General features: G+C 39.7%; 3 protein-coding genes across 18 annotated transcripts in view; 1 reads left to right on the top strand and 2 right to left on the bottom strand.

The window, feature by feature from the left end:
• ZSCAN30 (zinc finger and SCAN domain containing 30) overlaps nucleotides 1-22,317 on the bottom strand; it is an 82,176-nt gene that overhangs the window by 34,651 nt on the left and 25,208 nt on the right. The window contains 5 exon segments of the mRNA XM_049112984.1: nucleotides 16,289-16,815; nucleotides 19,062-19,209; nucleotides 19,464-19,871; nucleotides 21,325-21,582; nucleotides 21,846-22,101. Coding sequence (XP_048968941.1) covers nucleotides 16,289-16,815; nucleotides 19,062-19,209; nucleotides 19,464-19,871; nucleotides 21,325-21,582; nucleotides 21,846-22,101 — 1,597 coding nt within the window.
• On the bottom strand, nucleotides 11,341-21,984 carry ZNF24 (zinc finger protein 24). 5 transcript variants are annotated; one of them, XM_049112749.1, is made up of 5 exons: nucleotides 21,846-21,932; nucleotides 20,404-20,541; nucleotides 19,464-19,966; nucleotides 19,062-19,209; nucleotides 11,341-16,815 (listed from the first exon to the last, which is right to left on the bottom strand). In XM_049112749.1, the coding sequence occupies exons 3-5, from the start codon at nucleotides 19,881-19,883 to the stop codon at nucleotides 16,277-16,279; spliced, it is 1,107 nt and encodes a 368-aa protein (XP_048968706.1). In that variant the 5' UTR covers nucleotides 19,884-19,966; nucleotides 20,404-20,541; nucleotides 21,846-21,932; the 3' UTR covers nucleotides 11,341-16,276. The 5 variants fall into 5 exon arrangements, with proteins under 5 accessions (XP_048968706.1, XP_048968707.1, XP_048968705.1 ...); XM_049112750.1 differs by lacking the exon at nucleotides 21,846-21,932 and adding an exon at nucleotides 21,169-21,246; XM_049112748.1 differs by lacking the exon at nucleotides 20,404-20,541 and having other exon boundaries at nucleotides 21,846-21,984.
• The window catches only part of LOC112647879 (translation initiation factor IF-2-like), a 40,179-nt gene continuing 38,942 nt past the window's right edge, over nucleotides 21,081-22,317 (top strand). For all 12 annotated transcript variants that reach the window (XM_035718961.2, XM_035718960.2, XM_049112753.1 and 9 more), the window contains exon 1: nucleotides 21,081-22,279. In XM_035718961.2, the coding sequence (XP_035574854.2) occupies nucleotides 21,096-22,202 (1,107 nt within the window). In that variant the 5' untranslated portion in view covers nucleotides 21,081-21,095 and the 3' untranslated portion in view covers nucleotides 22,203-22,279. The remainder of the gene's footprint in view (nucleotides 22,280-22,317) is intronic.

The raw sequence follows: 22,317 nt of genomic DNA, 5'->3' as shown, positions 1-22,317 counted from the left end.
AATCTATAAAAAAAATTATTTCAGAAGTCTGGAAATAAAAGCCTGATGGTCACAAGTAGAGGAGCTAAAAGGCATTGACATGACAAGAAGTTGTAAAGGGAGTAGGAAATAAAGTACAATTAATTAGTGTCTGTTCTTTGAGGAATTTAAAAAGTGAAGAAGAAAAATAGGATGATGAAATTTATATCTGAAGTTGACCCCTCTCTCCTGACAACAAACTTTAAAAGCCAACTGCTTCCTACATTCTTTAACCTAGTGTCATGAACTTAACATACATGCTTCTTCCTGAATTTCCTATCTGGTGAATTGCACTGCTAAACACTTTGCCATACAGATGAAATCACTGGTAACCACCCTGCATTCCATTTTCAGCAGTTTTCTAAATCCAGTTGCTCACTAGGTCTTCAAAATGAGCTGCAAAAATAACACTACTTATATAAGTGTAATTTTAAAAGTCTGACAATAACAAATATTGAGAAGGATATGGAATCCTTCATACATTGTTGGTGGGGATTTAAAATGTTGCAACCACTTGGAAGTTTGGCTGTTTGATTGCTGATGGGTGTAGGATATCTTTTTGGAGTGTAGGAAATGCTCTGGAATTCGTGGTGATGGCTGCATATTTTAGAATTTACTAAAAACCACTGGATTCAACCCTTTAAAATAGTAAATTATATGGTAGGTGGTTATATATCAATAAAAATTAATCTGCAGAAAAGTTACCATCACCAGGAGAAAGAATATTGTTGTGCCCAAGATTGCGAATCTGAGAAACCACCAAGGAGCCGACACTGATGCAAACACACGAGGGTTTATTTACAAGCTTGAGCCTGGGTCCAAGTATACCCGACACAGTGGAGGAGGGACTTGGACCCCAAGGCTAAGAGGGGTAGCAGCTTTATAGGGGCTAGTGGGATTGTAACATATGCAGAAAGTTGCACAGTCATGTCGGTCCACAGGCAGGTGGCCAATTGAATTACATTTTACCCTATAGTATCCGTTTGAACTGGCCTATCACCCTGGTCGGAATTGGCGCGCAGTTTTGGCGGGCGCAAGGCAGTGGTACATTGTTATGAGCCGATTTCCAATAAGGGTGTGCCAAGCGGCTTGACTAGGGCGGGGCAGCGCATTAAGCAATAAGCAGGTCATGTGGGGGTCATACAGGAGGTGGCGGGTGCAGCACAAAATGGAGTGAGTCCTGTTCTGCTTGTCCAGGGGTAGGGGATTTTTGTTAAATTTCCTGGGTCCCACAAACATATGTTTAGAAATATAATCACCTCATTCATTTGGGGAATATAAATAATAGTGAAAGGGAATATAAGGGAAGGGAGAAGAAGTGTGTGGGAAATATCAGAAAGGGAGACAGAACATAAAGACTCCTAACTCTGGGAAACGAGCTAGGGGTGGTGGAAGGGGAGGAGGGCGGGGGGTGGGGGTGAATGGGTGACGGGCACTGAGGGGGGCACTTGACGGGATGAGCACTGGGTGTTTTCTGTAAGTTGGCAAATTGAACACCAATAAAAAATAAATTTATCATAAAAAAAGAAATATCACAAGTGATACAAATATTGGAGTTATCAGACATGGACTTTAAAATGACTATAATATGCTTAACAAAATAGATGACAGGTATGAATAAATGTTACCAGAATTTACTAAAATCTATGAAAACATCTTTACATTTAAATTCAAGTAATTAACATACAGAGTATTATTAGTTTCAGAGGTAGAGCTCATTGATTCATCAGTCTTCTATAATACCAGTGCTCATTACATCAAATGCGCTCCTTAATGTCCATCACCCAGTTATCCCTCCTTCACCCTCCAGCAACCCTCAGTTTGTTTCCTATGATTTAAAGTCTCTTCTGGTTTGTCTCCCTCTCTAGTTTCATGTTTTAATTTTCCCTCCCTTCCCCTATGATCTTCTGTTATGTATGAAAACTGTTTAAAGGGAAGTTCTGCAACTGAAGAAACCAACAACTGTAATTAAGAGCTCAGTAGATAGGATTACCAGCAGATTGGATAAATTGAAATGAGGATTGGTGAACTGAAAGATTAAGGAAACACCAAGACTGGGGATACCTGGGTGGCTCAGTGGTTAAGCGCCTGCCTTCAGCCCAGGGTATCCTGGAGTCCTGGGTTTGAGTCCCATGTCAGGCTTCCTGCATGGAGCCTGTTTCTCCCTGTGCCTGTCTCTCTCTCTCTCTCTCTCTCTCTCTCTCTCCCACCCCTGCCCTGTGTCTCTCATGAATAAATAAATAAAATCTTAAAAAAAAAAAAAAAGAAAGAAAAAGAAAACACCAAGACTGAAGCACAGGGAAGACATAGCAATTGTATCTCATATTGTAAAAAGGTCTAACATACAAATAATTTGACTTCCAAAATGAGGTAAGAGATGATGAGTAAAGTCCCTAAAGAAAGAGTGGTCAAGAATTTTCTAACACTCATAAATATCAAGTCATAGATTAAAGGAGCACTACAAACACCAAGCAGAATAAATACAAAGAAAACTGCACGTGACATCATAGTACCTAATAAAACCAAAGAAGAAGAAAAAATCTTAAAAAGGGAGAAAAATATTATATTCAAATAAGCAACAAATAAGACTGGGGTTTAACTTCTCAACATAATGTCAGAAGATCATGTAATATCTTGGAAGTATAACTTCCAAAAGTAAGGTCAATAGTGACAGATGGTAGCTGCACTTGTGGTGAGCATAATATAACATGTAGAGAGGTTGAATCACTATGTTGTACACCTGAAACTAATATCACAACCAGTATAATCTGTATGTCAGCTATAATCCAAAAAATAAAATAACAAAAAATTTAGGGACACCTAGGTGGCTTAGTGATTAAGCATATGACTTTTTTTTTTTAAGGTTTTGTTTATTTATTCATGAGAGAGAGAGAGAGAGAGGCAGAGACACAGGCAGAGGGGGAAGCAGACTCCTCACAGGGAGCCTTGGTGCAGAACTCAATACTCAACCCTGGGATCACACCCTGAACCATAGGCAGAGTCTCAACTGCTGAGCCACCCAGGCATCCCAGCATCTGACTTTAAAAAAAAAAAAAAAATATATATATATATATATATATATATATATATATATATATTTTATTTATTTATTCATGAGATATGCAGAGAGAGAGAGGAAGAGACATCTATAGGCAGAGGGAGAAGCAGTCTCCCCGTAGGGAGCCTAAAGTGGAACTCGATCCCGGTAGCAGGATCAGGCCCTGAGCCAAAGGCAGACGCCCAACAGCTGAGCTACCCAGGTGTCCCAGCATCTGACTCTTGATGTTGGCTCAGGTCATGATCTCAGAGTCTTGGGATTGAGCCCTACGTTGGGCTCTGCGCTCAGCGAGGTGTCTGCTTCAGAATTCTCTCTCTCCCTCTGCCTCTCACCCTGCTTATTTCTCTCTCTCTCTCTCTTTCTCTCTCAAATAAATAAATAAAATTTAAAAATTATCAAGGCAATGTAAAAACATTTCCAGATAAACAAAAAAGAAGATAACTCACTACTGGTAGACTCAAGTAAATACTAAAAGGAGTTCTTCAGGCAAAAAGGGATCCCAGACAGAAAAACAAGTTTAGGAAGAAATGAAGAACTATGGAAAGTACAAAACTGAGGGCAAATCTAAATACTGATTGTAAGAAAATGTAATAATGCCTAAAATCAGAACCTAAGTACATTATCAGAGAAGTGGTAAAAGTACTAATTTATAATGGATTCTAATAAACCAAGGATGCATGTTGTAATCTCTAGAGTAAAAGAGGAGTATAACTAACAAGTCCACAGAAAGTAAAATGGAGTAATAAAAAATGATTTTTAAAAAGGCAAGAGAAAAAGAATATAGAATAGGCAAGATAAATAGATAACAAATAGGAACATTGTAGGGCTGCCTGGGTGGCTCAGTGGTTGAGCATCTGCCGGTGGCTCAGGACATGATCCTTGGGTTCCAGGATGGAGTTCCACATCGGGCTCCCCACAGGGAGACTGCTTTTCCTTCTGCCTATGTCTTTGCCTCTCTCTCTCTCTGTGTCTTATGAATAAATAAATTTTTATAAAATCTTTAAATATGAACATTGTTGATCAGTAATTATATTACATCAGTAATTATATTGTCCATGCAAATGAACTGTAAAACAAAAATTCTCAACTTTTTAAAAGTTTATATTGTATTCAAGCAAGACACACTAATGACAAGGATCCAAGAGATTTGAAATTAAAGTATGGAAAAAGATACTCCATTAAAACACAAACCAAAAGAAAGTTGTTCAGTATTAGACAAGAAGTAGAGGGGATCCCTGGGTGGTGCAGCAGTTTAGCGCCTGCCTTTGGCCCAGGGCGCGATCCTGGAGACCCGGGATCGAATCCCACATCGGGCTCCCGGTGCATGGAGCCTGCTTCTCCCTCTGCCTGTGTCTCTGCCTCTCTCTCTCTCTCTCTCTGTGTGTGTCTCTCATGAATAAATAAATAAAATCTTTTTTAAAGTTTATTTATTTATTTATTTATTTATTTATTTATTTATTTATTTATTTAAGAGAGACACAGAGAGAAAGCATGAGTGGAGAAAGGGAGAAGCAGACTCTGCTGAGCAGGAAACCCAATGAGGGGCTCGATCCCAGGACCCTGAGATCATGACCTGAGCCAAAGGCAGACACTCAATTGACTGAGCCACCCAGACACCCCTAAACAGTTTCTTTAATTAAAAAAAAAAAATGAAAGAAATTGTAGAGCATGAATTAATGAAATAGAAAACAGTTCAGTTTTTGAAAAGAATAAAATTGATGGTGCCCCAATAAAACTGATCAAGAAAAATAAGGGAGAAGTACCATTTGTCAGCATAAGGAGTGCAAATGTGGTCATCAATGCAGATCTACAGCCATTATGGATATAATATAAAGGATATGATTAATAATTTTATCAAAAATTTTGAAATTAAAAAAAATTTTTGAAATTTTATCCCAAATTAACACAAGAAGAAATATAAAATCTGAAGACGTCTAGGTCTATTAAGGAAATTATCTGGAATTTAAATTTTTTCCCATCAAGAATATTCCAGGCCAAATATCACAATGGGAAATACTTCCAGATGTTAAAAGAAGAAATAAACCAATCTTACACAATCTCTTTAAGGAAATTGGAAAAGATGGTACCTTACCCAGCTAATTTTATGGAAGTTGTAGATTTTGTTCCTTACAGAGGAAGATTTCATTCATGGAACAGGGCCAGGAGGAGCCCGGCTTTCTCCAGGATTTTGGCATACCCATCTCTCCACATCTCCCTAGGATACCCTGCAGGCCTTTGATCACTCCAGCTGTCAGGGAGCTGCAGCTGAGCCTCCAGGGCATATTAAAAGGAATCTTTTTCTGACAGTTGGGATCCAGTTCTCTGACAGACTGAATCTATCTACACTTATCATACAATGCATATTTATCACATTACACTTCCCTAGACAAAGTGTTTATTTGCTTATAAATGTGGCTTTGGTTAGATATTTTCATCGAATTTAATTTAGCTTACTCAATGACACAGCTAATTGCACAGAGCCAGTGGAATTCTCAGACCTTCAGCTGGTCCAGGGGGCCCCATGTGAAGTTCTATAGGAATGGGAACATTTCTTGCCTGTAAGCCATGGTTTAGGGAAAAAAAGTATCCAGCTAAATAATGTGTCAGCAAAGTACCTCAGGAAGACCAGCCTGCCACCTGTTTTTGTAAATAAAGTTAAAATGGAACCCAGCCATGCCAATTTGTTTGTGTGTTACCTATGGCTGCTTTCTGCTACAATGGCAGAGTTGCATAGTTGCAGCAGAAGCTGTAGGGCCTGCAAAGCTGAAAATATTTATTATCTGGCCATTTACAGAAAACATTTGCTGACCCCTGACCTCAATGAGAATTTTTTCTTTTTAACTTTTATTGCTTTATTATTATATTATTATTTTGCTTATTATAAATATGCTGCTAGTTCTTCTGTAAAAAGAAAAAAATTAGTTTTAAAAATTTTTTTAAATTTTTATTTATTTATGATCGTCACAGAGAAAGAAATAGAGAGAGGCAGAGACATAGGCAGAGGGAGAAGCAGGCTCCATGCACAGGGAGCCCGATGTGGGATTTGATCCCGGGTCTCCAGGATCGCGCCCTGGGCCAAAGGCAGGCGCCAAACCGCTGTGCCACCCAGGGATCCCAAGAAAAAAATTAGTAAAAATCACTGTCTCCAGAAGCCTATTTTGCAAACCTAGAATTTTGGTGTATGCCGTTCTATATATATGTGTGTATTATTTTTGCAAAAATGATATTAATAGTGGTAAACTAAATTTTCCCCATTGTTATTAAGATTTTATATGCCCCCAAGCATAGCTCTACATCATCATTTTAAATTATTGCTATCGTGGATATTTATAATTGCTTTCTCAGTATCCCCACATCCCCATTCCTGCCCCAAGTTTTCTCAATAATAGCACTTAAACTGATTTTCCTTTAGTGATTCACCCTTACTGGACCATTAAGTTTTCTTTATCTTTGACTTTTGACATAATTTCAAACTTATAGAAAATTGCGAGAATTAAAGAATTCCTGCACCAGATACCCCAAATGTTGACATTTTATTACAATTTATAATTCTCTATCTACCTGCTTTTTAATCAGATACATATCTATCTATCTATCTATCTATCCATCTATCTATCCATCTATCTACCAATTGATACATGAGGGTTTTCTTCTGAATAGTTTAAGAGTAAGTGGCAGATGCAGTGTCCCTCTGACATTTAAATCAGGCAAAAAGGAAGAGGATTTTGAGCCAAAGTGACACAATCTGGCTGCCATGTTGAGAAGAGCATGAAGTGATAAGGCAAGCAGGGAAGCAGGTAGGCTATTAGCCTAAGCAACAGGAAGGACAGAATTGCCACTTTCTGAGACAAAGAACATGTGTGGGAAGGAATTAAAGGCCTGATTTAGGGCATGTTAGGTTTAAGATGTGTAGCTAGTCATTGTTCCAAACCCAGTTTATAAGCCGCTTCCTCTGCAGGGCGGGTGTTCTGCTCAGAGACCCATGACCCTTGGAGCTGGACTTCTAGTGTTTGCTGCTGGAGAGGTTGAAGGTGCCACCTGGAAATATGAAGGAATCATGCTCCGTGGTAGAAACTGACCAGAGGGAGGGAGAGTCTGCAGAAAAGTCTTCTCCCTCTGGCCCCACGATGAGCTGAGATGTAGTCCATAGCACTTGCGCTCTGAACACAGTGAGACTAAGCAAACAACTATTCCGCAGCTCTAACACAGCTCAGCAACAGTTGTATCTGCTCTCCTTCCTTTTTCGTGTCCCATTTACCCTCCTCAACCTTTTCTGGGATTGCATCACTTCAATGAAGCATTAACAATACGGTTTTGTTTGTTTTTGTTTTGTTTTGTTTTGTTTTGTTTTAGGCTCTGTTTTCTTAGGAATCCAGTTAACTAAAGCAGGCGTCAGTGTGGCTATTTCTGGAATATATGAGCCTGTAGTTCCAAGAAGGGGTCGAGGCTGAGATACAGATTTTGCAGCCGTAGATAATATTTAAGGAGATAAAACCAGATGAGATCACCCAGGAAGAGAGTATAGGTAGAAAAGGAAAGAGATAAGAACACTGCACCATGTAGAGGTCCAAAGAGATAAAGAGATAGTGTTGAGACTGAGGCAAAATGCCCGGTGAGGTTGAGAAAAAACAAGCATGTTGTTTTTGAAGTCAAATGAAAATGCTTCAGTCATGCAAAAATATTGCTGATGGCTCAAGCAATAGAAGTCTAATAAATGAGTATTGGAATCAGCAATATGGAGGTGAGCAAACTTTACTACAGCACTTTATGTAAGAATTTTTATACCATAATGTCACATCTCTCATTCCTAATGTAATATCTATTTTCTCTTTCTTTTCCCACGTCCCACCTCCTCCCACCCCAAAGAGTCTGGCTTGAAGTTTATTAATTTTATTAATCTTTTTAAAATGTTAGCTTTTGATTTAAAAAGAATACAGGAATTTTTTTCTCATTTTTCTGTTTTTGTTGATTTCCAATCTAATCTTTGCTATTTTGTTTCTTCTCTTTACTTTGGGTTTAATTTGTTCTTATTTTGGTTTCTTAAGATGGAAGCTGAGGTAACTAAATTAAGACTTTTTCTTTTTTTTAGAAAGAGAGAGCATGTGCAGGAGTGGGAGAAGGAGAGACAGAAGCCCAAACATGCTCCATGCCCAGTGTGGAGCCAGCTGCAGGGCTCCATCTCATGACCCTGAGATCATGGCCTGAGCCGAAATCAAGGGTCTGGTGCTTAACCCACTGAGCTACCCAGGTACCCCAAGACTTTTTTTTTCCCTAATGTGTTTTATTGGTATGCATTTCCCTATAAGTACTGCATCCCATAAATTATTTTTTCAAATATTTCTCTATACTTCCTTTCTCTCACTTTTGAGGACTCAAATTATAATTATACCTATCAGGGCACTTGAAGTTGTACCACAGCATGTTGATGCTCTACTCAGTTTTTCTCAGTGTTTTCCTGTTTTTCATTTTGGATAGTTTCTATTAATATCTCTTATATACTTTTTTTCTTCTTCTATTGCATTTTAACTACAATTAATTCCATCTGTGTTTTGTTTTTTAATTTCAGACATTGTAGTTTTTGTCTCTAGTTTGGTTGCTTTTTTATATACCTTTGATGTCTTTACTGAACATGTTCAATGTTTCTACTAGCTTCTTGATCATATAGAGTATAATTGTAATTGTCTTAATGTGCTTGTCTACTAATTCTGTCATTTCTGGGTCGTTTTAGTTGAGTGGTTTTTCTTATTATAGATTGTATTCTCCTGCTTCTTTGTATGACTTATAATTTCTGATTGGATGCTAGACATTATGCATTGAGCCTTAATGGATGCTGGATATTTTTTATATATTCTTGAGTTCTGTCCTGGGATGTATTTAAATTATTTGAATACAGTTTTATACTCTCAGGTCTTGCTATTAAGTGTCTTTTAGGGAGTATGAGTCTAGGGTTCATTTTTCTTCATTTAGGAGGCATGACCCTTCCTACTACTTAAACCAAGAGTTTCCCAGCCAGCCACAGCACTGTTGATATTTAGGGCTGGATAATTCATTATGCATTGTAGGATGTGCAGTAGCATCTCTGGCCTCTATCCACCAGATGCCAGTAGAACCTATCTTCTTAGGTTGTAACAACCAAAAAATGTCTCCAGAAGTAGCCGAACTGGCGGGGATGGGGTGGGGGTGGCAGGCAATAGTGGCAGGCCAAGTTGCCCTTGAGAACCAATGCTTTAGCTGATGCCCTGTAAATTATGAGGTTTTCTTCTCAGGTACCCTCTGTGAGTTCCAGTGATTTTTTTCTCTAATCCTTTTGGATGGTTCTTTCTCCACCTCAAGTAGTTTCCCTATACACATGTGCTCATCAGTACGAGACTCGAGGTGAGTCCTCTGCAGACCCCCAGTGTTCTCTCCTATCTGGTATATTGCCTTGCAAAAGCTAGGCACCGTGGGCTCCCAGGACCCCTTGCTCCAACTTTTCAACTAAGGGAGACTCTACTTGAGTTCTCCTTCCCTGTGCTGTGGCCTAGAAACTCCCTCCAGGTAGTAAACTGAGACACCCAAGCTTCCTTCAATTTGTTTCCCATCTCTCAGAGATCCCATCTCCCTGATCGTTTGTGGGATATATTTTGCAATATTTGTTCAGGCAGGTTAGAACTGGTCATCTTGGCCCAACAGATTTTGGGAGTTCATGATTTAAAAACAAAACAGGACATATTTGCATAATAATCAGGAAAATCCAGGAGAGGAAAATCAATAATGCAAGATGAAGATTGTTGGGAACACGCCTTTGAGTAAGTGTGAGAGGACAGCTTAGAGCCAATGGAGCATTCAGGCAGAAGCACAAATGATCCAAAGTTAAAAGGAAAGAAGGCACTAACAAAATCAATAAATATGGAGACTTTTTTTTCCTGTTTAATAGATATATGGGGATAGGTATAAAGAAAATTAAAATGTGAATGGGATGCTACCAGAATTGTGGACTTATGGGTCACTTTTTGGTGATTTTTATTTCTAAACACTGTATACCACCTTCATAAAGAAAATATGCAAATAAACATTTTATTTTTGCAAAGAAACATTTTAAAGAATTTAAAGAGGGACGCCTGGGTGGCTCAGTGGCTGGGCATCTGCCTTGGCTCAGGGTGTGATCCCAGGGTCCTGGGATTGAGTGAGACTCCCTGGGATTGAGTGTCGGGCTCCCTGCGAGGGGCCTGATTCTCCCTCTGCCTATGTCTCTGCCTCTTTGTGTCTCTCATGAATAAATAAAATCTTAAAAAAAAAAAAAAAAAGAATTTAAAGAAAATAAGTAGCTGGGCACTTTTGTTCTATTCTTAGCACCTAGTCATACTACTTCTTTGCCCCCAAATGGTTTCCCATTTCATTTAAAGTCATAGTCCCATCAATGGCTAAACCAGGTCTTCCATATCTGGCCCCACCCTCTACCCTTTCCCATTTCCTGGCTTCACCCACTTTACTTCATGTTTATTCTGCTTCAGTGTCTCTGCCTCCTTGCTGTTCCTTGAACAAATTACATTGCTCCCACATCAAGTTCTTTGCACTTGATATTCCCAAGTATGGATATCTTTCCTCTAGAGTCTCATGGCTTGCTTTCTTATGGTTACTCCTATCTTCCCTCAAATTTCACTTTCTTTTCCAATTTATTTCCTCCTTACCACTCATCGTATGACATACAATATGCTTTTCCTTTCTCAACTGTTGTGTGTAGTTTCCACATATAGAAGCAATAGATGCAAACCCCGACAACAAGGTTTTGGACATTAGCAACTTCAGATCCACAAGTCTGATAATAAAATTAGGGCCCCAGAGAACCATGTTTGAGGAGAGGAGTGCTTCAAGGGTCACATACAGTAGGTGCCTGAGGGGAATGCTCCAAGAGTAATGGTTGGAGGTGGGTACAGCACAGACTTGGCAGTGTAATCACCAGTCCGAGGACCAGGTTAATGAATCTGTATGAAAGACGAAAGAGACATGCCAAAGACACGACTGTGAAAGGCTTTTCATCTATAGATGTTCCCAACACCAATATTCAGTTATTGTCGGAATGTAAAATGTTATGTGTGTGGTGCAGAGGGGAGTAACAAATGGCAGAAGTTGACAGAGGCCAAGTCATGGAAGGCCATGCTAATTTTATTAACCTATATAGTGCATAAAGTGTTAAGTCTAGAGTTTAGAATTACAAAGCTTTTCTACAAATCAATAAGAAAATACAAAGAACCTATATTAATCAGGACAGAAACCCAATTCAGTTATTTTAAACAAGAAAGGGACTTTATTGGCTCACAAAACTTTGAAGTTTGGAGGTAGGGCAGGCTTTAGGCACAGCTGGATCTAGGGCCTCCAGAAAAATGACATCAGAACTTAGTTCTTATTCCTTTCTGCTAATCTCTGAGTTTCTTCTCAGACTCTCCACATGGCATAAATTCAGGCTACAGTCCTTAGTTCGTGGGATTTCTGTAGAGCCTTCTTTCCAATAGTTCCAGCAGAAGTTCTGTTGAGAGCTCTCTTTTGCCTGGCTTGAGTTACATGCCCATTCTTTAATCACTGTGGCTAAGAAGCTGCAGGACTACTCAGGAAGGCCAGACCTGGTCATCTACTCATCTAAGCCACAGGGCATGAGTTCCCCACAATAAATAAGGATTCTGTTACCAGAGGATGGGGAAAGATGCTGAACAACAACAAAAACAACAAAAAAACCACCCAACAACATATATCCACACATAACCCAACAGAAAAGCTATTATAGATAAAGGACATGAAGAAACAATCCATGATAAAAGTAGCCAATAAACTTAAGAAAAGAACCTCAACCTCACCATTAATTAGGGAAATACAAGATGATTTTTTTTTCTTTCTTGCCCATTAGATAAAAATGATCACGTGTAGGTAAGGCTATGAGGAAATGAGCACTTTTTATACATATGGATGAAAACAAAGTTATGAAGACCTTTGGAAAGGCTAAGATGGGTCTATCAGAAAGCACATCCTTTGACCCAATCATCCACCTCATATAACTCCATCCTAAAGAAATTCACACATGTGCACAGAAATATATGAAAAGGATGTTTACTTTGGCAGTGTAATAATAGCAAGAGAAAAAATAAGGGAATAGTTAAATAATGGGATTTTCCTAGTATTGGTTCTTATTCAAATCAACCATTAAAGAAATTTAAAAACCTTAGGATCAATTTTTGAGACCAAAAAAAAAAAGCTAAACAATACATATATATGATCTTATTTACGTAAAGACAGCATTTAAGTATATGTATATTCATATGGAAATGTTTGGGAAGAGAATTAGGATGTATTTCAAATTGTGGACAGTGGAATGTGATTGGAAGTGCTGGAGAAAAGGTCTCTCTTTGCTCTTATACTTGTGTATCATTTAAGTTTTCTACAATGAGACAGTAGTCATTTATACTTCCATAATTAAAAAAATAAAAATAGGCAAACAGTTCACAACAGGAAATTCAAGTGGCCAATAAACATAAAAATATGTTTCTCCTAATCAATAAAGACAAATTTTGCCTATCAGAGTGGTAAAAATATTTAAGGATTCGGTGTTGGTGGGAGTGGAGGCAAACAGGCACTCTACTGATGGAGTTGTAAATTAGTACCATCTTTTTGGTGATAGTTCTCAAAATGTTAAATGTGTACATTCTCTGACCCAATAAATCTATTTCTTGCTATTTATCCTACAGAAATATCCACACAGCCAGCAAAATAGATGAGTAAAAATGTTAACTATACTTTTATCTGTAATAAAAAATTGCAAAGAATTCTTCCATCAATAAGGGGTTAAATTACAGTATATTCATGCAATGGAATAGTGTGCAGCCATAAAGAACAATGTCTACATCAAGGTGGGGAGGCAAGTTTCAGTGCAGTACATGGAAAATGAGGCTATGTACCTACCTCATATGGTTGCTGTGAGGATTAAGGGTTAATCCATGGTAAAGCGCTTCCAACAGTGCCTGTGTACAGCAACCAGAGTCTCAACTATTAACACATTTTGTTTAAATATGTATATGCTTAAGTCTGGAAGAATAGCAAACCAATTATTACTTCCGAGTAAGACTGTGAAAAGGAATGTCCTTTTTCATTTAACATTTCTATACTGTAGAAAATTCAAATTAACGTGTTTAGTAAGCTTTTAAATTTGTAACCATAAAAAGCATAAAATTTATCAAGGTTTAACAGCCATCACTCACTGCACTGTGAAAAAATCTATATCCCTGTAAAGTTCAGAGAACTAAGATCTGAGTTTTAGCTGTAATTGGGCCACATGCAAGTCACACAATCTCCGAATCTTTCTTTCCTGGTTTACAAATCTAAGCGAGATAGGTATAGTGATTAATCCAGTGCCTGGCGTGCAGATTATTTCAATACATATACCCCTCCCTTCAATTTACTTAAATGTGATAAACATATTGCTAAATTAAGTTTTGTGAGCTTAACCTCCAAGAAAACAGAAGAAAATTTAGCAATAATGAGTGAATGCTCAGTAGCCATTGGGCAATTCTCAGCAGTCTGCACGCCATTAATCATGACTGCTCTTTTACTAACCAAACAGATGGCACTGCTTGGCAACTACCAGATCACCACTCCATCAGAGGCTGGGCAGCCCCCAGAATTGCTGTGATTATCTGTGAGTATAAATTAATGGCTGGATGAAATAATAAATCACTGATTAGTTATTTTAAATCAATTTGTCTAATGGGGACTTAGCGAAACTGGAGATGATGAATACACAGACTACAATTTATTTTTCCGTGTACCCCAATCCAGTCTTTTTGGGTCCAGCCCATTTTCCCAACAGAACCTTGCCTTAACCTCAGAATCCTTTCTAAACAACACACACGTATCACATGTCTGACAAGACAAACTTGTATTTGCCAAGTCTAACACCACTTTTTCTAAGCTCTGACATTATACCAAACATCTTTGGCATTTATGACAAATGTACCACAGGGAAGCTTCTTTGTGTACAGGAAAGATGTAAGATTTAAAAAAAAGGGTGAAATTCTAGCTACTGAGAGGTTGCTCTCTTCTTACCTACTCTGATACAAGAAATCTGTCATCCCAGCAGAAGCATTAAAAATATACCACCTCAAAACCTACTTGGAAAGAAGCCAGTTATAAATAAATAAATCAACTCAAGATCATTTTAGCTTAGAGCGGAGGAGATTATAGCTTTATTGGACATTGACTTGTTTCCTCTCAGCCACAAAGAGAAAAATACCCAAACGAAAGTCCCTACATTTTCTTGTATAACTTAAAATACATTATATCATTACTACATATTTATACTTCAATAAATCTTAATCTATAAAGCACATTTCTTATAATTAATTGTTATCAGAAAATCTATAAACAAGCTCCATTCTGCCTCACTTTCCCACCAGCTGGCCTTGCATTTATTACTATGCTTTTTAACAGGCTCATGCAAATCTCACCTTCCATTTTTAAATTTGATCCAAGCACTAGATGTAACCAAAATCTCTGGAACTATGAAATCTTTTTATTCACATGGGTCATTTTCCACACAATTAATGCCCACTATAAAAAAAGCCTTTTCTCATATTCTCTATTTTAACTTCCAGAGTTTTCCACTAAACAATAAAACCACAGTACTTGGGATTCTCAGCCAAAGAGTATATAATCCTACTACTACAATGTATTACTTTTATACATTTTGTAAAATGTGTTAAGACTTAAAATTAAAAAAAAAAAATAGTTCAATTCTGATAGTTAATAAACTAGTTGTTAATAACCTATTGTTTATTTTTTAAATAGAACAATCCATTCAACTTAACATGTAAGTACAACCTCGATGCTACTAGAGATTGAGTAGATTAAAAGACCCACAAACCTCCAAACTGTGATAGAGGATTTTAGACTCACCTCTGAAGATTGCTGGAGAGCTGGCTAGCTCTTTGAGCTGAGTCTTCCTTTCCCCCAAACACAACACCCTGGTAAGAGAACTATGGCTCTGGGAATCTCAGAGATGACCTCCTCCAGGACTGCTCAAACAGAGGGAAGAAGCTAACTCACATGGAACGGTTTTAGAGCAAATCCCCAATGATTTACAGTGGAAGAAATATCTACCTACCTATGGTAGGGTTACAGTACCTAGCACAGTGCCTTGTCGGTAGAAAATGTTTAATAATAAATGCATGGCTGCTTTGTTAGCCTGGTGTGCAACCCTTTTGTACCAAAAGAATAAAACCGCAAACCTGATACTTGTTGCCCACCTGTCATGGATTTTTGTGTCCTTAACAAAAGAAAGGCAAAATAATAAATCAGAACTTCAAGTCTCTTTTGTTTTCTAAAAGCCAAGACAGACCATTACCCTCATGTTCACATTTGCCCTTCGACACTGCTGTTCACTACAAATTCTTCCCCAGTGTTAGAATTTCTACTCTCCTAGTTTTACAAGTGTTTATTGTTCACACTGTCTACTTTCTAGTAGTAACATAGGAGAACATTATTCTCATTAGCGGGATGCCTTCAAATGACAGACAGGACAAGTGGTGTTTGAGTTTCCCTGCAGGCAGATGATTACATTGAGATAAATTCTTGCTATACTTCAATTCTTGAATCAATGTATGTTTCTCTTCCCCAATCTAGGTGTCCCATTCACTGATGTTTTATCACCATCACTTCTTATCTGAGTTTTAAGGCTCATTTTAAATTGAGCCTTTACATTCTGAAATGCATACTCAAATTAGGTAAAAGGAAACAGAAGGGTAAATTTTTAAAAAAATGGTTTCAGTTTTCAGATTTTATAATTCCTATATTGCCTTATAACATAGAAGGGAATGTATCCTTGCCAAGAACATCTGAATGATCAACACAGAAATAACGTCTGTCTAAAAAGGAAACTTTTAAGGGACAAAGAATCAGGTAGTTCATTATTTGGAAAAACAGTAAGAATATAAACATCACATGGAAGATTTAGGCATTAACACCTGAATTAAGTTTAAAATTTCAGTTTCTAGGCAGGTATGACATTGTTTCTTTCAAGATAAAATAATGGTGGGTGAAGATTTTCTACATTTCCCAGTGGCTTTTCTAACAGTCTATATAGGGAAATAAAACTATTATGTATCATTTGTTTTTAATTTTGTCTTCATTTCTGAAGAAAAAGACCTGAGTGCTGATTTTTTTTTTTTTTGTAATTTCTTAAACTTTCACAACATTCAGAAGTTTTTCTGCATTGTGTCTTCGCTGATGTCTAAAAAGATTCGAGCTTTGACTATAAGATTTCCCACACTGAACGCATTCATAAGGTTTCTCCCCAGTATGGATTCTCTGATGATTAATAAGCCCAGAATTCTGGCTAAAGGCTTTTCCACATTCAAGACATTTGTAAGGTTTTTCTCCAGTATGGACTCTCTGATGTTGCACAAGAATAGAACTTCTGCTGAATGCTTTCCCACATTCAACACATCCGTAGGGTTTCTCCCCACTGTGGATTCTTTGATGAAGAATGAGGGCTGAGCCCTGACTGAAGTGTTTTCCACATTCATCACATATATGCTGTTTCTTTCGAGAGGGATTTCTCTTTCTTTCAAATCTGCCCTTGGGGAAACAGGCTTCTCCATACTTAAAAATCTGAGGAACACCTATATTTAGAGTGCCAGGAACTTCATGAGATTCTACTGCTGAAGGAATCTCCTGCTTTGGAGCTAGTGCTCCATTTTCAGTCCTACCATCATCATCTGAAATAAAGAGAAAATGTAAATATCACTCATTTCCTATTCTTCGAGGAAAAAAAACCTGAAAAAAATGGAGTAAAAGTGAACTAAAAGTAAATAGCTTCCATGTATCTATAAGCAGCACTCTGAAAACTAGTGAGAAGGTAGCCTACTCCAAAAAAGAAAAAACTGGAATGACTGATTACGAACCTAAGGGAGGTAATGGCATGCTAACATAATGAGGAATTAAAAGGTTGTATCTGAAAAAAAGTGATAAGACGAAGTGGGCTATACAATACTAATCAGAAAACAAAGGGCAGAAGGATGGTAGATGCTAAGACTGTTGGAGTGATGTCGCTAGGTATGGATGAAACTTCAGAAGAAATGTAAGATAAAATTGGCCCCTAGGAAATCTTTATATATTCTTTTGCTTCAAGGAAGGGAGAAACTACATCAAAATATAATAGTTAAATAACAGGCAATCTGTCAGAAAATGAGCAAGAAAAGGCAGATCACAGCCAACACTACACTGAAAGCAGAACCCAGAAGATGTTCAGTTAAGAAACTGAAGCTCAACTGGGGATATTCTCTGTTAACTCAGGACACGATACTTACATTCAGTAGGCCCTTGGTAAATCAAAGTTTTCCTACATATGAAGGTTGCCCTGCTTGGTATTTGCCATGGTACTTAAAGGAGTTCTTATTTCTAAGCCTCAGTTACAGGAGTCTGATGAAACAAAGGCCTGAATTAATTACCAACAAGTACCATTACCCACCTACAGGAAGCAGTATGAGCAAGTCTCATTTGAGACTTTTTGGAAACTTCAAGCCTTGAAGAATATAGTTACTTCAGGGTGAGCAGCAGCAATGAGAAAAGTGGCAAACACTACTCATGTCTATGATAAATGATTAGGAAGGGATAAAGTCTATGGCTCAGTTGGTTAAGCGTCTGCCTTCAGTTCAGGTCACCATCCCAGCGTCCTGGGATCAAGTTCGGTGTCCAGCTCCCTGCTCAGCTCGGGAGCCTACTTCTCCCTCTCCCTCTGCCTTCCTCCTGCTTGTGCATGTACTATCTCAAATAAATAAATAAAATCTTAAAAAAAAAAAGAGGATAAAGTCAAGAGAGGAGACTAACAATGAGAGACTCAAGGATACAGGTGATCAGTGAGGTCTGGAGATGTGAACAGAGAAGCAAGTGCTAAAATTATGAGGGGACAAATGTTCCCCATATGTGGTAGAGACTAGACTCCTGAAATGAGGCTACTGACAACTAAGGGAAAATTATTCTAAAATTCAGGCAGGGGAGAAATTTTTTACCCAAGAAAATGTCACCTCCAATGACCAAGGATAGTAGTTCTCAAACTTCATTCCAGAGAAGAATGTTCCATGAAACATGTAAAACCACAGGTTCTAGCAGACTTCAGCCCCACCCCACCAGTTCTGGTTCCCTAGCACTGTCCCCTCAGATGGGAAGAAAACCTGATGCCACCCCACCTGTGGCATAAACAGGCATTATCCACAACTACCTCAAGGAAAGATTCCTAAAGCAGTCTCAAGGAGCAGTTTTAGGAATATACTGGGGTTGTATCAAACTATATTAAGTATGTGGTATCAACTGCCAATATACTGGGAAAGACTAGTTTAAGTGACTTATAATTGTGAGCTTTTAATTTTTCTGTACTTAGAGCAGATTTTAGCTATGGAGCCTATTTTTGCATAAACTTGGATAAAGTGAAGAGTTTTACCAAATATTTCTACAAAAGATGCTTCTCAGGAAAAAAAAAAAAAAGACTCTAGGTAGGACATTGAAGAAAAAAACAAAAATAACCAAAAATTTAGAAAGACTTCAGTGGTCAGCAACAAAGAATGGATTTGAAGAGGCTTCAAGTAAGATCATGCCAAGAGAATTAAGCAGGAGATCGAAAGGATATGAAACAGATGGCAAAGAATGTTGCACGTGCTGCACTCAAAATAAGGAACCTAACTTACAAGTGGGTGCTGGCTCAAAGTAAGACAAATGCCAGCCCGATGGGAGTAGGTCTTCAAGAAAAAGTAAAAAGAAAAGGCTGACGATGTTAATGTCTAAGAATAAAGACCTGAGATCTGCAGACCAACTGTTGTAAGAATCAAAATCCTATACTATGTCTAGGTCTACAAAATCAGGTTAAGGTAATTATTCCCTACCCTCTGATGGGAACAAGCAAAGAGTTCTGGACAAAAGACCCACATTCTCTTTCACCATCTAGCCCACTGGGAGTTTTGGTCCTCACCACAGTGCCTTAGAGAATGGAGCTCCCAGGATGCCCACTTGAGCTGGTTCTCCACAGCATCAAGCTCAGAATTTGGTAATCCCTGAGCTTCTTCTTGGGAAACTATCTCCTCTACCAGAACTTCCCGTTTTCGTCGACGGAGAGAAACCTGGAAAAAATGAAGTCTAGTTCAGGTGAGAAGGAATTTGATAAGATTCAGAACTAAAAACACGTAAGAGAAACCGTAACACCATATATACTGTGGGGGCCTATGTGACAAAGCATAGCTAGAGGGGGACAGTGAGGGGTTAAGGGGGAGCCAATAAACATAATTCTAATTTAGTCGAGTGGAATTAACTCAACAGCTTTGCCTAGTGCTATGCCAGTGCTTCTGACCCAGGAGAGTGACACAAGCTGACTCACCGGTTGTCCAGGGTCATCTAGCTCACTCTCTAAATCCTCCAGCACTGTCACTGCCTCTTCTCCATTCTCTGGATGATGCTCTCGAACCCAAGTCTGCAGTTCCTTGGGTAGGATGGCAACAAACTGCTCCAGCACTACCAACTCCAGAATCTGTTCTTTTGTGTGTGTCTCTGGCCTGAGCCATAGACGGCAAAGTTCTCGAAGCTGGCTCACAGCTTCACGGGGCCCAGGTGAATCCTGGTATCCAAACTGCCTGAATCGCTGTCGGAAAACCTCTGGATCAGGAAGATGGTTCCAGGGGATGCTTGATCCCTCTTCACCATCGGGATCCTCCTCCAACTTCACTCTCAGAATTTTTTCCTCTTCATCTGGAGTTGGGATTATAAGTATTGAATCCTCTTCCACAGACTGTGCAGACATTCTGATTTATAATACTTCAAGAAAAGTCAATCAAGGCAGGATACAGGCCTCAGGGAAATACCCTGTTTTCTTCACAGGCACTCCTGAGGAAAAGAAATAAAACAAACAAAAATATATAACCAAGTATCTTAAGAATTTGAACATACACTGATAAAAGAAGTAAAAGATACTTGTTTTTTTTAATGGGTTAAAAATTCCAATCAATCACCTACAGCAGAAGTTGGCAAACTACAGCTTACAGCCAAATCTGGCTTGCTGCCCATTTTTGTACGATGCTTGTACTAAGAATAGTTTTCATTTTTACATGGCTTCAAAAAAATCACAAGAACATTTCATGACATGTGAAAATGACATGATATTAAAATGTCTGTATCCATAAATAATTTTATTTGTTCACAATTCAACAATGGCAGAGTTGATTAGTTTCAACAGACACTATATCGTCTGAAAAACCTAATATTTACTATCTGGCCGTTTAGAAAAAAAGTTGGCCAATCTATGACCTACTAAGACAACAAACCTTATTTCAATAATCAGAAGAATCCAAGTAAGAACCAGTCCAACTCAGTGTTTTCTAAATGCATCTGACGTCGGAACACATTATTTGCAACTCAGGACTGGTTGTCCCACGAAGGTCAACTCAAAAGGCACTGCTTTTCTGTTTAAAAAATTTTTTAACAAAATCCTTTTCAGGAGTTATATTTCTTAGGAGTTAAGAAATATTTTTCAAATGTTTAAGAATCTCCTGAACTTAAAATGTATGTTTAAAAATATCCACTTACTCAGTAACAGAGCAATACTAAAATACTGGAAAAAAAAAAAATCTAACCACTAGGTGCCATGCTATTCAGCCACCCAACACCACTACATTCAAATCTATAATGACAGCCCTTAATCACGGCAAATTTAAGGAAGAAAAGGCACTATCATAACACCTTAACTTCATGCAGGGCCCATTATCAGCATCTCACGCTGGATGACTCACAATTTTCCCAGCTTCTATCTTCAGGGAAACCTTGTGCTATTTCTGATCCTTTCCTTGTTATCTGCACAGTCATGCCCATGCCATTGTTTACAACACATACTGGGAATGAGCCACGCTGTTACTCAGTGTACCTATTTAGGGCCCAGAATCTGAAAACCAATGATTTCACAAAACTTCTTGTAACCCTAACAAGACCAGTTATCAGAAGACACCTTATCAGCCAAGTAATGCAGACAGGTTCAACCAAGTACTCTGGAGTGTGGCGGCCAACATCCGTAGGTTCCTATTCCAGGACCCTACCTTATCCAAGGCTCAATCTTTCTATGGAAAAGAAAGCGCTCTCCCTTTTACGACCGCTTTGCAGCCTGCTCGCGGGCGGTGACGAGGTGCAAGGAGGGCAGGCCCGCGGTCACAATGTTTGGGCGGGGAGCCGCGTCCCAGGTGATCTCGCCTCACTCCAGCCGAGATCCGCTGCAAACCCCGCCCCTGCCCTGGCGTCCTCCAGCCCCCGTTCCTCGCCTCGCGCTGGCCGATTTCGGATGACCAAAAGCCCCACTGCCCCAACAGCGTCGGGGCCACGGCACTTCCGCCCGCGTCCGGCGGAACTACAAGCCCCGGCAGCCCCCGCGCAAGGCCCGCCCCCTCCCACCTCCGCCCAAAACGAGTCCCAGAACCCTCCGCGAGACGCCAGGCCTCGAAATAGAACAAAACCGGCTGATGGGGGAGGGGGGACGGCGAGGGTCGCGAAGGACACAGGGGAAGGAGGACTGTGCGCTGGTGCTGGAAGCCCGATCTGGCCTTCGCTCTACCCCTATCTGCCCCCCGCCTGCTGGACGCGGAGACCGCGGCCCGTCCTCCGCGCCCCCGGGAAGCGCAGGAAGGTGCCCGCCAGGCTTCCTCGCGGACTCCTGCCAAGAGGTCCGCAGCCTCTTAGCCCGGCGTCCCCCTCACGCCCTTCCCCTCATTCTCGCGCAAACCTCCGGCTCAGGATCCGCAGCAGCTTCGCTGTCCAAAGCAGACGCAGAAACGCCGCTCACAAGCCGTTTCCCAGAAGCCCCCGGCGCGGACTGCTTCCGGTCTGCGGGTCCCAGGAGGCGGAGGGAGGCGAAGCCCCGCGTTGCCATGGAGATGCGCTCCGGGCGGGGGAGGGGCGGCGCGACGACAAAGATCGCTTTGAGGCTGCGCTTGGCCTCGGGCCTCTCTGCTCCGAGCGCCCAGGGTTCTGTGTTCCGCCTCCGAGACGGGGGAGAGAAAGAATTCTGCCATTAAGACAGTCTTTACGGCTCCACGAGCCGTCTCACGCGAAGCTCTCAGTAACCCTCTGGAAGGAGTGATGCAAGCGCGTGTTTGTGAGTGCTCCCTACGTTGCACCCGCCACCTGTATTGTCATTTTCACGACAGCTCTGTGGCGGTAAGAACTTTTATCAACCCCGTTTCACAGCTGAGAGA

The sequence above is a fragment of the Canis lupus genome, chromosome 7, assembly GCF_003254725.2.
Source record: "Canis lupus dingo isolate Sandy chromosome 7, ASM325472v2, whole genome shotgun sequence".
Lineage (NCBI taxonomy): Eukaryota > Metazoa > Chordata > Mammalia > Carnivora > Canidae > Canis > Canis lupus.
The sequence above is the reverse complement of the archived record's forward strand: the minus strand, read 5'-3'. Positions and strand labels throughout refer to the sequence as shown.

Bases quoted from the DNA above. Each gene is read 5' to 3' on its own strand.
- ZNF24 (XM_049112748.1), bottom strand. From the start codon at position 19,883: ATGTCTGCACAGTCTGTGGAAGAGGATTCAATACTTATAATCCCAACT. The intron at 19,210-19,463 runs GTGAGTCAGCTT...CATTTTTTCCAG, and splicing joins TAGATGACCCTGGACAACCG to GTTTCTCTCCGTCGACGAAA. The intron at 16,816-19,061 runs GTGAGGACCAAA...TCTTTATTTCAG, and splicing joins CCATTCTCTAAGGCACTGTG to ATGATGATGGTAGGACTGAA.